This window comes from Amborella trichopoda, chromosome 11 (assembly GCF_054954075.1).
Source record: "Amborella trichopoda isolate Santa Cruz 75 chromosome 11, AtrichopodaSantaCruz75HAP2 v2.0, whole genome shotgun sequence".
NCBI lineage: Eukaryota > Viridiplantae > Streptophyta > Magnoliopsida > Amborellales > Amborellaceae > Amborella > Amborella trichopoda.
This window is the reverse complement of record NC_142346.1, coordinates 47,538,784-47,554,515: the sequence shown is the minus strand read 5'-3', so window position 1 is coordinate 47,554,515 and position 15,732 is coordinate 47,538,784. Positions and strand designations below refer to the sequence as shown.

The window sequence follows — 15,732 nt, the reverse complement described above, 5'->3', positions numbered from 1 at the left end:
TTAGGCGTCAATTTAATACAAACCACGCTCTTTCCTTTATATCCATATATCTCAATGTTGAAATGATCCATTGGAATTTTTTCTAGCTTATGAAAATTGTTTTCTACTAGATTTTTGAAGTACATCTTACTTATATAGTATATAGTTGCAATCTTATATAAACATTTTCCCCTTATATAGTATATAGTTGCAATCTTATATAAACATTTTCCCCCAAAAAAATAGGCTATTATGTGTAATATAAAACTAAAAAGTGGGCTAGGCCGGTCCCAAAAGTATTTCAGGCCTACAAAGCTCAGCCAAGCCCGGGCTGCTACCTTGTCAATTGATACACATTAGCACAACAGCCTTTGGGCTAGCCGTTGCATGTTGCTTTCGAGCCCTTGCTTGCCGCGGAAACCCGGCCCAAAAGCCGCAAGTTCCACTGGCCCAAAAGCCGCAAGTTCCACCAGCCAAAAACAACCGCAGCCGTGTACAAAGCGTAGCAACGATTATCTCCAATAATGTCAAATTATTTTTATTTTGTACACAAAAACTTACGCCTGCACAACGAGAAGCCCAGATGCCATCTTTTAATTCCACTTGTTTTTTTTGGGCAAAGAAGTTCTCCATTTACCCTTAACTATAAATTTTTAATGTTTAATTTTAACATCACTTCAAGTAATCAACCGCGTTTCAAATCATAAACCCTGTTTTTCTTTAATAATTGATAAATTTTTTTAACTTTTTTTATTTTCTAGTAACTTTTTAAGGGTTTTTAGTGCATTGTAATACCATACATATGTAATTTCACATCCACGTATCATATTTGTAATTTATTTTATATTATTTCACTAGAAAATCGATCTACATAAATATTATTCTTTTTTCAATGTCTGCCCTGATCTTATCTTAGAAGGGACAGTGTGTTTGATTTTTAGGGTGTCTCTGCGAGGCAGAAGTTTCGGCTTCAGAAGCCAAAACCTCTACCAAACAAGCTCTCAGTTTTTTTATTCAAAATATTAGGAAGTAATATTTTATTTTCTTTTTCTTTTTCTGATCATGTGGTTATTGAGCTCAATTTAATTCACACTTCAATCAAAATCATTTGGTATATTGTTCCCCAATACTATCTTTTTCTATTTTGTGTATTTCTTTATCGTTTTGAATATCGAGTATAGGGCTGACAACATGCTGAGCCCGACCACTTGCCCTAGACCAAACTTAGGTCTCAAAAGGCCTAGGCCGAGGTTCCAAACCTCAGACCGCCTGGTTTGTGTGAAGATTGTACAAGTAAAGTGGTCCAAGGTCAGGAAGTGCGGACTGATTCCTGGGCTGTGAAATTCACATACCAAATATCGGTCAAAGGTTTGTACCCTTGGACTACTTGACATGCACAATATTCACATAAGCCAAGTGGTCAGAGGTTTGGAACAACAGACAGATCCTTAAACTAAAATTCATAGTCTGGGGTACCGATTAGAGGTTCCGAACCTCATACCACTTAGTGGCACATACAGTCGCATGATCCAAACCTTAGACATGTCACTTAAAAAAAAACTGAAAGAACAAAAAAGCACTATGATATCTATAACATCAGACAAAAGACAACATTAGAAAAAAAAAAAAAAATTGACCTCCACATAAAATTTGCAAAAATTTAGACCTCCGCACGATTCACTATTTTACTTATATTGCGGACATAATTTATCCTAAACTTTTTCAAAGTAGAATTGTCTAGTAAAATAGAACATGATGTGTGGTTATACCAATGTTTGACTACGGAGTCGTGCCGAATACTTGGGCTTGGCACCCTCGAGCCCAAGTTAGCTCGAGTTGGGTATCCCTCTCGGGGATACTAAAAACATATTCAAAAAAATCATAAAAAAAATAAGGAATTTATTTGTGATATATATATATATATATATATATATATATATATATATATATATATATATATATATATATATATATATATATATATATATATATATATATATATATATATATATATATATATATATATATAATTTTATTTTATTATGTTTCTATCATTTTGACAAAGATTGAAAAATGTGTTGGCCATAAATGCTTATTTTCACAATTTTCATCTTCTTGGATCATTTTGAAAATATCCCCTGCCACAAGTTGAATTTTTAAAATCTATTTTTTTCTCCTTTTTTATCCTCATTTTGAAGTGTTTTGCTACATTTCCTACTTCTTTTGTATTTTTTTATAATTTTTTAACCTTTCTTTTGTTACTACAGTACTCGCCACTACTCGGGCTGAGTTGCTCGTACTCGACCCAAGTACTCGGCACGGGCATGGACCGAGTACTTGACCCGATTCGACCTTTTTAACATTGGGTTATACAAGACGAACAATTGAAAGTGAAGGCCCCACGATGTTCCATTTTCTTTATTTCTACATGCATAGATTGGGTTATACAAGACCAACAATTGAAGGTGAAGGCCCCACGATGTTCCATTTTCTTTATTTCTACATGTATAGATTGATATGATGTGCACATTAATGATAAAAAAAAATAGCCAATCTGACTTAAAATCACCCAAATCTGAAAAGGTTATGAGTCCAACTCAAGATTCGTCCAAGCAAGACAGAGGGAATAAGAATTGGATCCAGTCTAGTCAGTACCGGATTTGGATTTTTAAGAAGCCAATGTACAGTGCTTAATTTGTTTATCAAGTGCGTGCATTCTAAAAACTACCCCCCGGAGTGCATGCGATTTTTTTTTTTTTGGAAAAAATTTATATAAGGGTGAGGCTTTAAACAAACAAATAAATGCACATCTCAAAAATTAACTAGATGTTGTTTTGATGCCCAAAAATCATCAAATCGATCATGTGGACCTCAAGGTGTATGAACATGAGAAAAAAAATATTGAAAATATTGAAAATGGTGCACCTTGTAATGTATTTTTTAAACTGTCAATTTTCAAGATTATCAAATGTTCATAGATATGCTCGATCTACATTATTTTTAAAATTTTAAATTTTATAATTTGAAATATTAAAATAACATTTTTTGATATTATTTCAAGTGCGCCTTACTTTGATTGTCTAGAGGCTCACACTTGTACAACCCACAACTTTATTTTTCCTTTTTGTTAGCAAATTTTTTTAGGGTACCATATTATCTATCTCTTAATATTTAAACCTTGGAAGTGGTGCTTGAGGGCCGGGACCATATTTCCAAAACTTCAGCTGGGGAAGGCCCACATCCATGACCACCCAGCCACCGGGTTAAATGCCCAATGCTAGTCTGCTAGCCTCAAAAGGTTTCGTCCACTAATTGCATCATTAGCACATCTATTGTGCTCCCGCAGGGCCATACAGTTCAATTACTTTCTGTCAGGTGAAAAAGGTTATATACAAAGTTTTTTTTGGAGCTGACATTTTGCGATCCACTTCAGAGTCATCATGTTATCATTATAAAAAAAAAAAAAAAAAAGTAAGAAAGAAAAGAAGAAAGATGGAAAAAGATTTTAGTTATTTAACAATGAGATCTACCCAACCCTAAATGGAATGATCCACATTCGATTGCGGGTTTTTCTTTTTTCTTTTTAGGCTCATAGATAGTCGTATGATTTTCTTTATTTATCTCTCTTTTTATCTTTTTTATTTGGAAGTTGGTTGTTAGGTTTAAGAAAATCATCATTATTATCGTCAAAGTTTTTTCCCAACTAATTGAGATCAACTATATAAATTCTCGTCCGTCATTGTACTCTATTAAGGGTCATACTCTCAGTGAACCATACGTTCCCATATATTTTATTATTGCTTCCAACCTTGTCCTTTTGGACATACTTCTTATCTTTTTTTAGCCTTCCACTTGAACTAACTCGGACGTCCTAACACGTGTTGTGCTAGGTATGTGCTACACATCCCAAAATTTTAGACCCTAGAAGTAATCCTATACTAAGATTTATCCTAGGGAGCAAATGGATAGAATGCTCATGCACGAGTGCAAAATATCGTGAATTTTTTTATATAAAAAAGCCGAAACGTCTATACGCTCTCATGGGATATTTGCTCCCTCAAGCAAGACCCAACATTAGGGGTGGCAATGGACCTAGACCCAACCTGAGATCCGCTAGGTATACCCGACATGGATCGGGTATGAGTCGATTTGTGTACCCAACAGGTTGACCGAGTCTGGGTCTCGACTCAAACAATGGACCTGATTGGGTCAGGTGTGGTCCACTTAACTTTGATCAACTTGGCCTTGGTGTGGGTCTAACTTAGATTCTATAGGGTATGGTTGGGTACTGATTGAAGCCAAATGACCCGACCGACATGAATATATTGGTGTAAAATATATATAAATCATACTCAATATATACTATAAAATATATAAAAATAATTTTTTGTATATTTTTTATGTATAAAGACAGACCCGACCTGACTTAGTGGGTCAGATCTGGATCGAATTGAGATAGGGAGAGTGAAGCTATCCTATTTAGTCACCTCTCTATAATCTAAACTTCAAAAAAGAAAAAGGGTTATATAAGACAACTTTGTATGCAGAAGAAATGCTTTAGTGATTTATATTTTACGTTTGGTTTGGATGGTATAAATTTTATATTGTGTTAAAATATTTATCAAATTTTGATTTTGTTTTCAAAGACTTGTTAAATCTACACTTTCCAACTAAAATGAATAGTATATGACACATTGACTTTAGTTATTAGACAACAACTTTGTATAAGACACCTTAACCTTATTCATCAATTATATAAGACAAGAACTTTGTAGGTAGAATAAATGCTTTAGTGATTTCTATCGTACGTTTAGTTTGGATGGCACAAATTTTATTTTGTTTTAAAAGATTTGTTAGATTTTGATATTGTTTTTAAAGGTTTGTCAAATCTATATTTTCCAACTAAAATGAATAGTATCGAGCCCCTTAACTTTACTCATCAAATTTTTTTATTTTATTTTTTATGATTTATATTGTAGAAACCTTGGTCCAAACTTCCATGCTACTATACTCTTTTACCTTTTATTTTTTATTTTTCCCTTCAACATTATATTAGTTTGCCTATTTAGCCATTATGGAATGCCAAATACATCTAATCCAGATCAATAGATCAATAGAGAAAGTGAATGGCATATAATAGGATTGTGATCGGGGCATCAATGCTCATAGAGGTAGATGCCTCAACAACATCCCACCTGCATTCTTACCATTAACATATCACACCAAAAAATGATTGAACCATCTGGAACCCTATTTCAGGTTTTCAAACATTTAATTCATTGTTCGAGTAGGACACTCACGATACTTCCAACAGTGTTTTCATAAAACACCAATTTAGATTGGTTTCATCTGATCCAGATCATGAATCCTCGAGAATGAACTGGTTCACATAAAATATTGAAAACCGACCGGTTCCCCCTTTTACACGGTCACCTCTTTAATAGGCCGATTCTTTTAAGAACTGGCCTGCTCTAGCATGAACCGGATAACTAAACTAGATCCCACTTTTTAGAAATTGAAATTTGAAAAAAATTTCAAGTAGGGCGGACCACCGATACATTCATTTGAAAACCTCCTACCATTTTACTTTCATACTTTCTAATTTTATTGCGCCACACGTGGTGCCTTACCAGGACTCAACGTTTTGGATTTTTTTTTTTTTTTTTAATGTCAAAGATAAATCCCATTTATCTTAATAATATTTAAGAAAATTGTTTCATGTTGGTTGGATTTCATTTCTATATATGCGATCCAAAAAGTGTAAAGCATTCATGTTAAAGATGGATGCAAATAACTGTTTCAACTATAAACAATGGAAATTAACGATCCAAATGTCTTCTTACTATAATTATTATTTATAATATTTAAATTTTATTTATTTTTTTCAATACATGATATCCATGCTAGAGATTACATGTCATTAATAACTAAGCCCAAAAATCCATCTCAAAAATAGATTTATTAAGAAGCCTGCATTTCTACATATACGGGATTGCCGCATAGAAACCGGGACATAATATTTATTTTTATAATATTAAATTGGAGTGATAAAGCATTTAAAAGGAGGATAAACCTTTAATAGCCAAATCAACCAGTTAAAATTTACCCCAAAAGTTCAGCAGGTTAAATCAAAGTGGGTGTGGTTTGTAAAATCCACTGTTCTAAACAATTAAAATATGGCACACATTTAAATGGTACTGAAATATGTTGTTTTAATATAAAAACCTTTATGATGGTCTGAAGACTTTTATATTTTTATCTAATGATAAAATTTAAAGTTCAAAAACTTTGGATCGAGTAGATCTATGTGTTGGGTTTATGTGACCTTTAAAGGCCTTATGAGTGCTTGTAAAATGAAATGATATAGTGGAACATAAGCTTAGTGGGAGGGGAGTGTGGTCCCTCGTGGACCATACTAAATAAACGATGGTTTGCTGATACCGATTTGTGCTTAACGATTTAGGCCAGTCGATTGAAAAAACCCATGTTACCTGCACATAAAGAACAAACCGATAGGGGTTCTAATGGGTTAGCCCTTGGTGAAGTCGAAAAATATGCTCGAATGAGTAAGCCAAGGGACTGTGAGACCCTTGTGTGTGATGGTGGCCTACAGAGACAGGAGTTAAAGCCTCATCCATATGCCATCACACGGCATGCATATCGATAAATTATTCGGGAAAGCCAGATATCCACATTTGGGTGCAGCGTATGCATGTGCGAGAGATACCCCTATGCGTCATGGAGCTGTGGTCGCATCAGGTTGTGGTGACCTTGACGCGTCTCTAGGGGAGGACCTGTAATCCACATACTGGGATTGCGACCCCTTGATTCATCAACCTGACTTTGGTAACCACCTAATGAGCCCCGGCTTTGATTGTGAGTCATGAAAAACATTGAGTCGGTTTGATAAAGCTAGTGTGGTCTATAGTCCACAGTTGAAGGTGGAGTACCTCGTTATTACAGATTGGATTCCTAAAACCATATGGATCATTTTCTCATCATATTAATTTAATTGTGTTTATTTTATTCTTGAAATGATTTTAGTTTTATTATTTGAATTTTTATGAATCTCTCAATATTTTATTTGTGATTTTTGGACTTATAAAAATACAATTATTATTCTTACAAAATTATAAAAATTCAAATATATATTTTAAAATGTTTTATTCAATTTTTAAAATAATATTTTTTTATAATATTTCATAGGGGCCCATAGTGCACAGGGGCCCACCATGTGACATGTGGGTGGGGGCCCACATGTGCTACAAAAGGGTGGGACGCCCCATCCTCTTTGGATTCTCTTGTTTGCTTTTAAAATAAGATTAGTTTGATGTGTGGTATGTAGTCAAATCTTGGAAGGGATATATTGATATGGACCTTATCTTATTTATATTTGGTAGTATTTATCTACTTGATATTATTTAACATATCCTTATGAAATATGTGATATGGATCGTGCAATTTTATATAATGCATGATATTTATTTTATTTAAATATTTTGATGGGAAAATGGTTTAGGAAAAGGGGATAATGGTTCGGGCACCTTTCATTATGTTGATGGCCCATCTATGGAATGGATGGCTCAGATCTCTTACCCTTGATCGACGGTCTATGTTCAATCTCACAAGAAGAGACAAGGAAAATCTTAAGAAAGCCTAATCTTATTTAAAACCTATAAAAATCGATTGTCTCTACCCAAAAATCTCTACACCTTATCTCTTATACCTAATTCCCATATTTCTCTATCATATCCCCAAAAGGGGACACGCACCACTCTCTCGTATTTGATCTCTCTCTCCCATATTGTGAAATAACTTAATGGTTTAGGTTAAGGAGTTCTTCTATTCTATCTCTCAAATATAGATTTATGGCTCATTGTTTTAGGATTTAGCAAAAAGAGAATTCATCTCTCTCAAACTAGGTTGCTAAGAGAATTTACCTAGGGTTTGCGTTTGTGATCAAAGGATTCATATTCCATTTGTGTGGCTTAGACGAAATTTGCTTTCTCGGTTCGAAGTTGAAGCTAGACCGTTGATCCCATGCCATCGGATGGTAGTGACTCGGTGGGAGGTGTAATAAGCTCGGTTGAGGTAATCTCCAGCACTCTTCCTTTTGTTTCTTATAATCTTATCTTTTATTCTCAAGCATAGTGCATAGTTATTTCAATGATATCAAGTTGTTAAGATATTGATTTTATTTTGAAATTTATCTTATTATAATAAAGACCGATAAGTGATATTTTGCCAAAAGAAAAGGGTGAAAAAAATAAATAAATAAATAAATGTATTCCTCGGTAAAAGATCACATAGGTATTTCTTTCACTATGAATATTTGAAAATTGACAGTCAAGATAATACATTATTTTCAATACTTGAAGACTTCCTTTTTTCATGTCTATTGATCTTGAGGTTGAGAATATCAAATTGAGGGTATTTCACCATCATAACAATCTTTTTTAATGAATTTTTTAGGTGTGCTTTAATTTGATTGTTTAGAGCCTCATACGTACATAAGCCTTTTCCCATAAAAAATTGGCAACCATTTATTTCTCTTTGGCTTTACTTGGCCCACATTCAAGTCATGACTAGATGCATTGTATGTTGGATATTTAAGTCCACATTCAAAATTTAACAACCCTTTATTTCCCTTTGGCTTTATATATTATGATATTGTTTACAAAGAAGCCATTTATCTTTTGGACATAGATATCACAATCATTCAAATTGGATGGCTTGGGTAAATCAAGAAGTTCGAGAATATTTTTTTTTAACTTTGTGTGCATTCAATGATACTTTTACGATTACTTATTTTGAAATTTAAGAGAATAATGATTTATACTTATTAGATGTCAAATTGAATGGCTTAGAGTAAGTCGTAAAGTTTGAATTTTTTTTTTGGAACTTCGCATGCAATCAATGACACTCTTACAACCACTTAATTTAAAATTTAAAGGACAAGGATCATTGTGACCTCTATGTACAATAAATAAATAGTCTATTTGTAAACAATCCCATCTATTATATTCCTCATTGCAAACATAAATTTATTTAGGAAAAGTATATAATGAAACCGTTTACCTTTGATGCAAGGTGGTCATAATTAATCTTGACCATTGGATGTGAAATTGGGTGGGTGCATTTATTTCATTGACCAAGCTCAAAGTTCAAAAGAAATTTTTCTGAACTTTGTCACACACCCAAGCTATCAGAATTCACATCGGATAGTTGCAAGTTATTGTGACCTCCCTATACAAAAGGTAAATTGTCTCATTGTATACAATCCCATTTATTTATCTAGTTTTATGGTTCTACATAAAATGTGATTACCAGCTTGTATTTTCAAATTCTATATTTCTATTTATACTAATTATTATACCTTAAGTCTATTTATTTGGCAATATATACCAGCTTTCTTTCTCTCTCTACAAAATCAAAAGGTTCAAGACTTACTGTACATTTTTTTTTTTAATGTTTTTTCACTGTAAAAATTCGAGTTAGAAATATCCATTTTATTGCAATGAATTGTACTTTTTAATTTTATTTTGACTATAAAATAAATGTAATAGATAAATAACACTTGGACATTTGAGAGGTTTTCAATATTTATATAATTTTGAGTAAAATAACGAAATCGCAATGCATTACCAGTATTATTTTGGAAACTTAAACACTCGGATTTTTAAAAAGATTTATTGATGTTTTAATTTTTTTGAAGGTTGGATCAGGCCTATCTGTCCAATTCTCTGATCTGTACTGCCGATTCGACTCAGTTTTTCGGAGAGAGGATCCAAGTGCCCCAACAATTTTTTAAAAAACTTACTTTTCAGAATGGGTGCGGTTTGTATAGAGCCTAGGCTCTAAACAATCAAATTAGATCCTACCCTCAAATAGTGTCGAAAAATATAGTTTCAACACCAAAAATCTTTGTGATAGCCGCAAAATATATTTTCATCTTTATTTATAAAATTTAAATCTTAAAAAATAGTGTAAATCGACATATCTATAAAAACTTGAAAATTGGTGGTTAAAAAATGCATTACAAAATACACTATTTCTAAAATTTGAAACCTATTTTTTTCTCATGTCAATGTATCTTGATTTTGAGGTAATATGAAGATTTTTGAGCATCAAAACAACCTCTTCTAGTGAAATTTTTTGAGGTAGGTTTTAATTTGATTGTTTAGAGCCTCGGCCCAGTATAAACTTTTCCCTTTCACGAATTGTTGAGACTTGAGAGTATTATCGAAATTTATAATAAAGATGGGGTTTTTTCCCTCCTTTCACAAAACCGAAGGTCATAAAAAGGCCAGAACGTCTCGCGTCGCCCTCGTCTCTCTGCGATGTCTCAGTCAAATGACCAAACTGCCCCTGATCTGCCATGGCGAACCAGGATCGCCGTCTCCATTGGAACAACCGTCACCGACTTTTGCCGGCGAGATAACGGCACAATCAACCGCCGTCTCCTCAAACTCCTCGAACTAACCATCCCGGCAACCGGAAAACCAGAAACCGTCCACGGAAAACCAGGAACCACCGTCACAGCCAAGGACATTACCCTAGATCCAGCCAAAAACCTGTGGGTTCGCGTCTTCGCACCAAATGGAAAACCCGAAGGTAATGCGAAGAGCAGTTTTCCGGTCATCATTTACTTTCATGGTGGCGGTTTCACCTTTGGGTCGCCTGCCTCGAGGGGCTTCCACCACCTTTGCAAGCGGTTTTCTGGCGAGATTCCAGCCGTCGTGGTTTCTGTGAACTACAGGCTCTCGCCGGAAAACCGTTACCCGGCGCCGTACGAGGACGGAGTGGAGGTGATGAGGTGGATTTCGGGAGCCGGAAGGAAGTCTTCCGGCGATGGGGCGTTGCCGGAAAATGCAGATGTGTCGAGGTGTTTCTTGGCTGGGGACAGTGCGGGTGCAAATATCTTGCACCATGTTGGTACGTATGGTTCTTATGCAGTTAAGTGTGAGATTGATGAGAGAGAGAGATGACGAGTTTAAGTAAAAAAAGGAAATGTAATAGCTAATTAAAAATGGGATGATCATGTGTATTTTCAATGGATGCGGTTTTTACAGGGCTGAGGCACTAAATAATCAAAGTAAAGTGTATCTTTAAATAGTGAGGAAAAATGTGATTTCAATAATCAAAAGTAAAGTGTATCTTTAAATAGTGCGGAAAAATGTGATTTCAATAGGGGAAATCTTTTGGATAATTTTAAAATATAGTTTTATGTTTAATTATAAAATTAGAAGCTTAAAAAATAATTGAAAGCTTAAAAAATATGTGATAGCTTTTAAATATAGTTTCATATTTAATTATGAAATTGAAAACTTAAAAAATAGTGTAGATGGAGCAGCTCTATGAAAATTTGAAAATCTTGAAAATTGAATTCCAAAAATACCTAACAAGATTCACTATTTTCAAAACTTAAAATATATTTTTTCTCTCTCATATCCCTACTATTTGATGTCGAGATAATCAATTTGAAGACATTTGAGCATTAAAACAAACCCCGGTGAAATTTTTGAGGTGGGCTCTAATTTGATTGTTTAGAGCCTCAACTCTATTTAAACTTTTTCCGGGAAGGATATGGGACTTTCAATACACCTTGCTAGACTGTCTATCTTAAATCTCACCCTATCTAATGGCAACTTTTAAAGTGTTTTAACTCAAATTGTATTTTTACATTTTTGCTCTTCTTTCTTCCCATTCAAACTACTAGTCTCTCCTCTGTTTCAACTTCAAAGGTTGTTGTCTTAAAACTTGAGTGATCAAATTTTTGGGGAAATATTTGTATTAAGCTACAATGATAAACTCATTCACTGAAGAGGAATCAACAGAAATCTAATAGAGGCTTGGTTTTTTCTACAATTCTCCTGTTAATGGAGAAGAAAACGAAGTGCAAATACAAATTTGCAAAGGCTTAAGGTTTCCCTTTCATTGATGGTGCAGAGAAAGGGAGAGAAAACACAAGGTTGACTGGGTAGTCTCCCAACCTACAAGTACTTGTATAAGGATGCTACAAGTACTTGTATAAGGATGCTACCTTATAATGTAGAACTATATATGCCCCTCAAAAATCCATCGGAAAAGGTAGTTTTAACGTTGATCGATATGTATGACTATGAAAAATAAAAAGATTTTAAGTCTAAAAAATAGTACGTTTTACAACATATTCCCTATACAGTCCATTTTCAAGATTTTTATATGTTCATAGATGTACTTGATTTTAACCATTTTTTAAATTTAAAATTTTATAATTAGATTTAAAAATAGATTTTGAGATAATCCTAAGAACATTTTACATCAAAATTATATATCATGATCAAATTTGAAGGTGCACCTTACATCAAAATTATATATCATGATAAAATTTTGAGATAATCCTAAGCTCTTTTTAATGGTTGAAGATGGCGAGGAAGAGGGAGAAAGGTTGAGATTCATGAAGGGGGTAGCTCCTCTATGTGTGGGACTTATAGAAAGAAATATATGGGTTTTTCAATATAGTTTTAGGGAGTAATACATGGTTTTTAATCTTGCTTTGTAGATCCGGTTTTTGAAGAGCGAGCAATCTCGCTTGACGGACAATACCTAACTTTGTAATTTAACATATCATCTACACCATCCATTTTAGGGAACGAATAGTGGAGATTGGCTAGAATCAGATCTTATAGGCTTGTATCAAATTTATTTTATTCTTTATTTTTTTTCACTTTTATCAAGTATTACGCCTGCAATCATAATTATTCTTCTCATTGCTCTTGCAAACTCGATAAATTCTCATGTCCTCTTGCAAACTCGATAAATTCTCATGTCCATGCATCTTTAAATTCACATTTCCATACATCTTGAGGTTGAGATGATCAATTTGAGAAATTTTGAACATCAAAACGACCTCTTCTAGTAAATTTTTGAGGTGCATCTTAATTTGATTGTTTAAGGCCTACCCTTATATAAATTTTTCCATTGCATAGAGATTCTAAAGCAATGTATTTTCATACTTAACTGTACTACTGTTGCATAGGCTACCAAACCACGAAATCAGCGGATGAATTCTGGCCGGTAAAGGTTGCCGGTCACATTCTATTGCAACCATTCTTCGGAGGCGAGGAGCGGGTGCCATCGGAGCTCAGAATAACAAATGCGCCCATAATATCCATAAATCGTACTGACTGGCACTGGAAGTTCTTTTTGCCAGAGAATTCAAATCGAGACCATCATGCATCAAATGTTTTCGGCCCAAACTCGCAGGAAATCGGCGATTTGGATTTTCCGGCAAGTCTCGTGTTGATTGGCGGATTGGACCCCTTACAAGATTGGCAAAGAAGGTACATATTTATGGCCATTGAGATGGATAATGCTAGTTGATGCATTTACTTGGTGACTTTTATAGGTATTGAGATGAATGCTAGTTGATAAATCTACTCCTCGACATTTATGGGAAACTTTTACACGTGAGATCACCCACATATAAAACATACAATAAATTACATGTACCCCACAAGATGTAACTTCTTGACTTCTTAGACAACCTCCCCCCAACAACTTTTTAGATCATTCACTAAACCCCTCTACTGTTTTGTATAGCGTTTCAAAACAAATAAGCTCAAATGATGATGTAGTGCGTAACGGGAATGTGACGCCGAGGCCTACAAAAAGTGGCATTTTTATCTTTACACACTTTTTGACTTGGGGGAGTCTTTGCTGTAAAAGTAAGTTTTGAGGTAAAAATTGTAATTGAAAATAGAGTTGGGGAAGGATGTAGAGCAAGCTGAGTCAAGGGGGCTTTAGTAATTACTTATCCACGAAAATAAAAAGGGGGTTTTAGTAATTTTTCCCTAAAACATTTGTGACATTCCTCTGTCCAATAAAATCAAACAACTAGGAATAGAAATGACATACTTTTTATAAATAGGTGGCGCCACATATCGGCCAACTTAATGTACAATACTTTTCTAGAAAGAGACCAAGTTTGGCGAGTTACCTTTAGACCACAATATACACTTAGTCTCTTAGGAAAAGGACTTGGATGAGGATATTTTTTATCTTTATTTTTTACGATCCACTATAGATTCACCAAGTGAATTTTCAAAGGAAAAAGGATCTTGAGATTGTAACCACTCAGTTCCGACTTATATTAAGATATTTTGATATCTTCTTGTAACTTAATATGATTAAATTTTTGGTGAATATATAGCTTGTAATCCACTATAGGTGCTCTTGGGGGTGCATTTGTTACGGTGTGTTTACTATCCTAGGATCCATCTTGGAAATGGATGTGGGATCCAAAGTTTTGCAGCTCTATCGTCTATTCCACCATCATGATCATGAATTCACAAAAAACAAAAAAAATAAAACAAAAGATTGAAGATTTTGCACTTTTTATGACCGTTCATTTCAATTCTTCAAATATCATGAAATTCGCATTGTTTTTGGAGCTCCAAATCCATTAATATGTGGTCGGCATGGTGCAGTTATTTGGGATGTGTTTCGTGTTCCAAAACCTTCAAAAACCATGGGAAATGCATCAGCCAACTCACCAAATACTTTTCCAAAAAAATAATCATAGACTTCTAAGGAAAAGTGTAAAATGTGTTAATTTATCTATAGTATAAGGCGGTTACAATTAATCTTGACCATTGGATGTGAAATTAGGTTGCTGCATTTATTCTATTGATCAAGCTCAAAGTTCAAAATAATTTTTCTTGAACTTTGTGTCACACCCAAGCTATCTGATTTCACATCAGATGATCATAAATAATTGTGACCTTCTTGTACCGAAGGTAAATGGTCTCTTTATATACAAAAAGATGCGTGAACTCACAAAACGTGTCCAAAACATTTGGAATTTCACATGCATTAGTATTTCATTTTGCTTTCATTTTAATTTAATGATAGCTAATTTTTCTCTTTTGGTTGATTGTTATTTAAGGTATTTTGAATGGCTAAGGAAGAACAATAAGGTGGTGGAGTTGTTGGAATACCCTAAGGCATTTCATGCCTTTTATGCGTTTCCAGGGGCCAAAGAGATTAACCAGCTAATATTGGATTTAAAGGCGTTTATTCAAAAATATGAGGGATGAAATAAGTTAAATATTTCACCTTCAATCATTTACTTGATATTCATGTTAAGTGGAAGGTTGGCTTGCGAAGTTGTTGAGTCGTTATGCCAAGTAAATTAGAAGTTGAGAGTGTTGATATGTAAAAATATGAAAACCTTGAAGTGATTTAGATGAAAATTGTGTGCCTGCTTGCACTAAAGGTCGGCAATCGGACCGGGCTAGGATAGGGCCATCCTTAGCCCTGGCCCAGCCTGGTCTTGACTAGGCAGAGGCAGAAGAGGCCTTGGCCTTGATCCTGTCCTAACCCTGTAGGGTAGGGCTAGGGAAGGCCAAATATATTTCAAGAAAAATAAAGAGAAAAATAATAAGGTAAAACGGGTCAGGCTTGACAACACAAGGTTGGCCTTGTCATTGCCATGGCCTAGGCTCAGCCCTGTCCATTAGATTCTAAATCGGATGGTTGTAAGTGTGTTATTGACTAGACTCGAAGTTCATAAAACAATTTTTGAACTACGCGATACACTCCAAGCCATCCATTTAATGTCTAATGTCTAGAAATGATGGTGATCTCCTTACAACAATGGTAATAATCTCATAGTATACAATCCTCAAACAAAAAGTGAACAAATTGGGTTTGGAAAGTCTCACTTACTACAACAATGGGTCATTTGGCAAGAAAGATGAGAACAAAAAA

General features: G+C 34.3%; 1 protein-coding gene across 1 annotated transcript; it reads left to right on the top strand.

Annotated features, from left to right (window-relative positions):
• Nucleotides 1-10,263: 10,263 nt before the first annotated feature.
• On the top strand, nt 10,264-15,215 carry LOC18427766 (putative carboxylesterase 18). Its single transcript, XM_006836812.4, has 3 exons — nt 10,264-10,914; nt 13,001-13,304; nt 14,909-15,215. Exons 1-3 carry the CDS (start codon nt 10,320-10,322, stop codon nt 15,057-15,059), a joined length of 1,050 nt encoding a protein of 349 aa, XP_006836875.2. The 5' UTR covers nt 10,264-10,319; the 3' UTR covers nt 15,060-15,215.
• Nucleotides 15,216-15,732: the final 517 nt, after the last annotated feature.

Coding starts and splice junctions, on each gene's coding strand:
- LOC18427766 (XM_006836812.4), top strand. CDS start 10,320: ATGTCTCAGTCAAATGACCAAACTGCCCCTGATCTGCCATGGCGAACC. Junction 10,915..13,000: donor AAATATCTTGCACCATGTTG/GTACGTATGGTT, acceptor ACTGTTGCATAG/GCTACCAAACCACGAAATCA. Junction 13,305..14,908: donor TTACAAGATTGGCAAAGAAG/GTACATATTTAT, acceptor TTGTTATTTAAG/GTATTTTGAATGGCTAAGGA.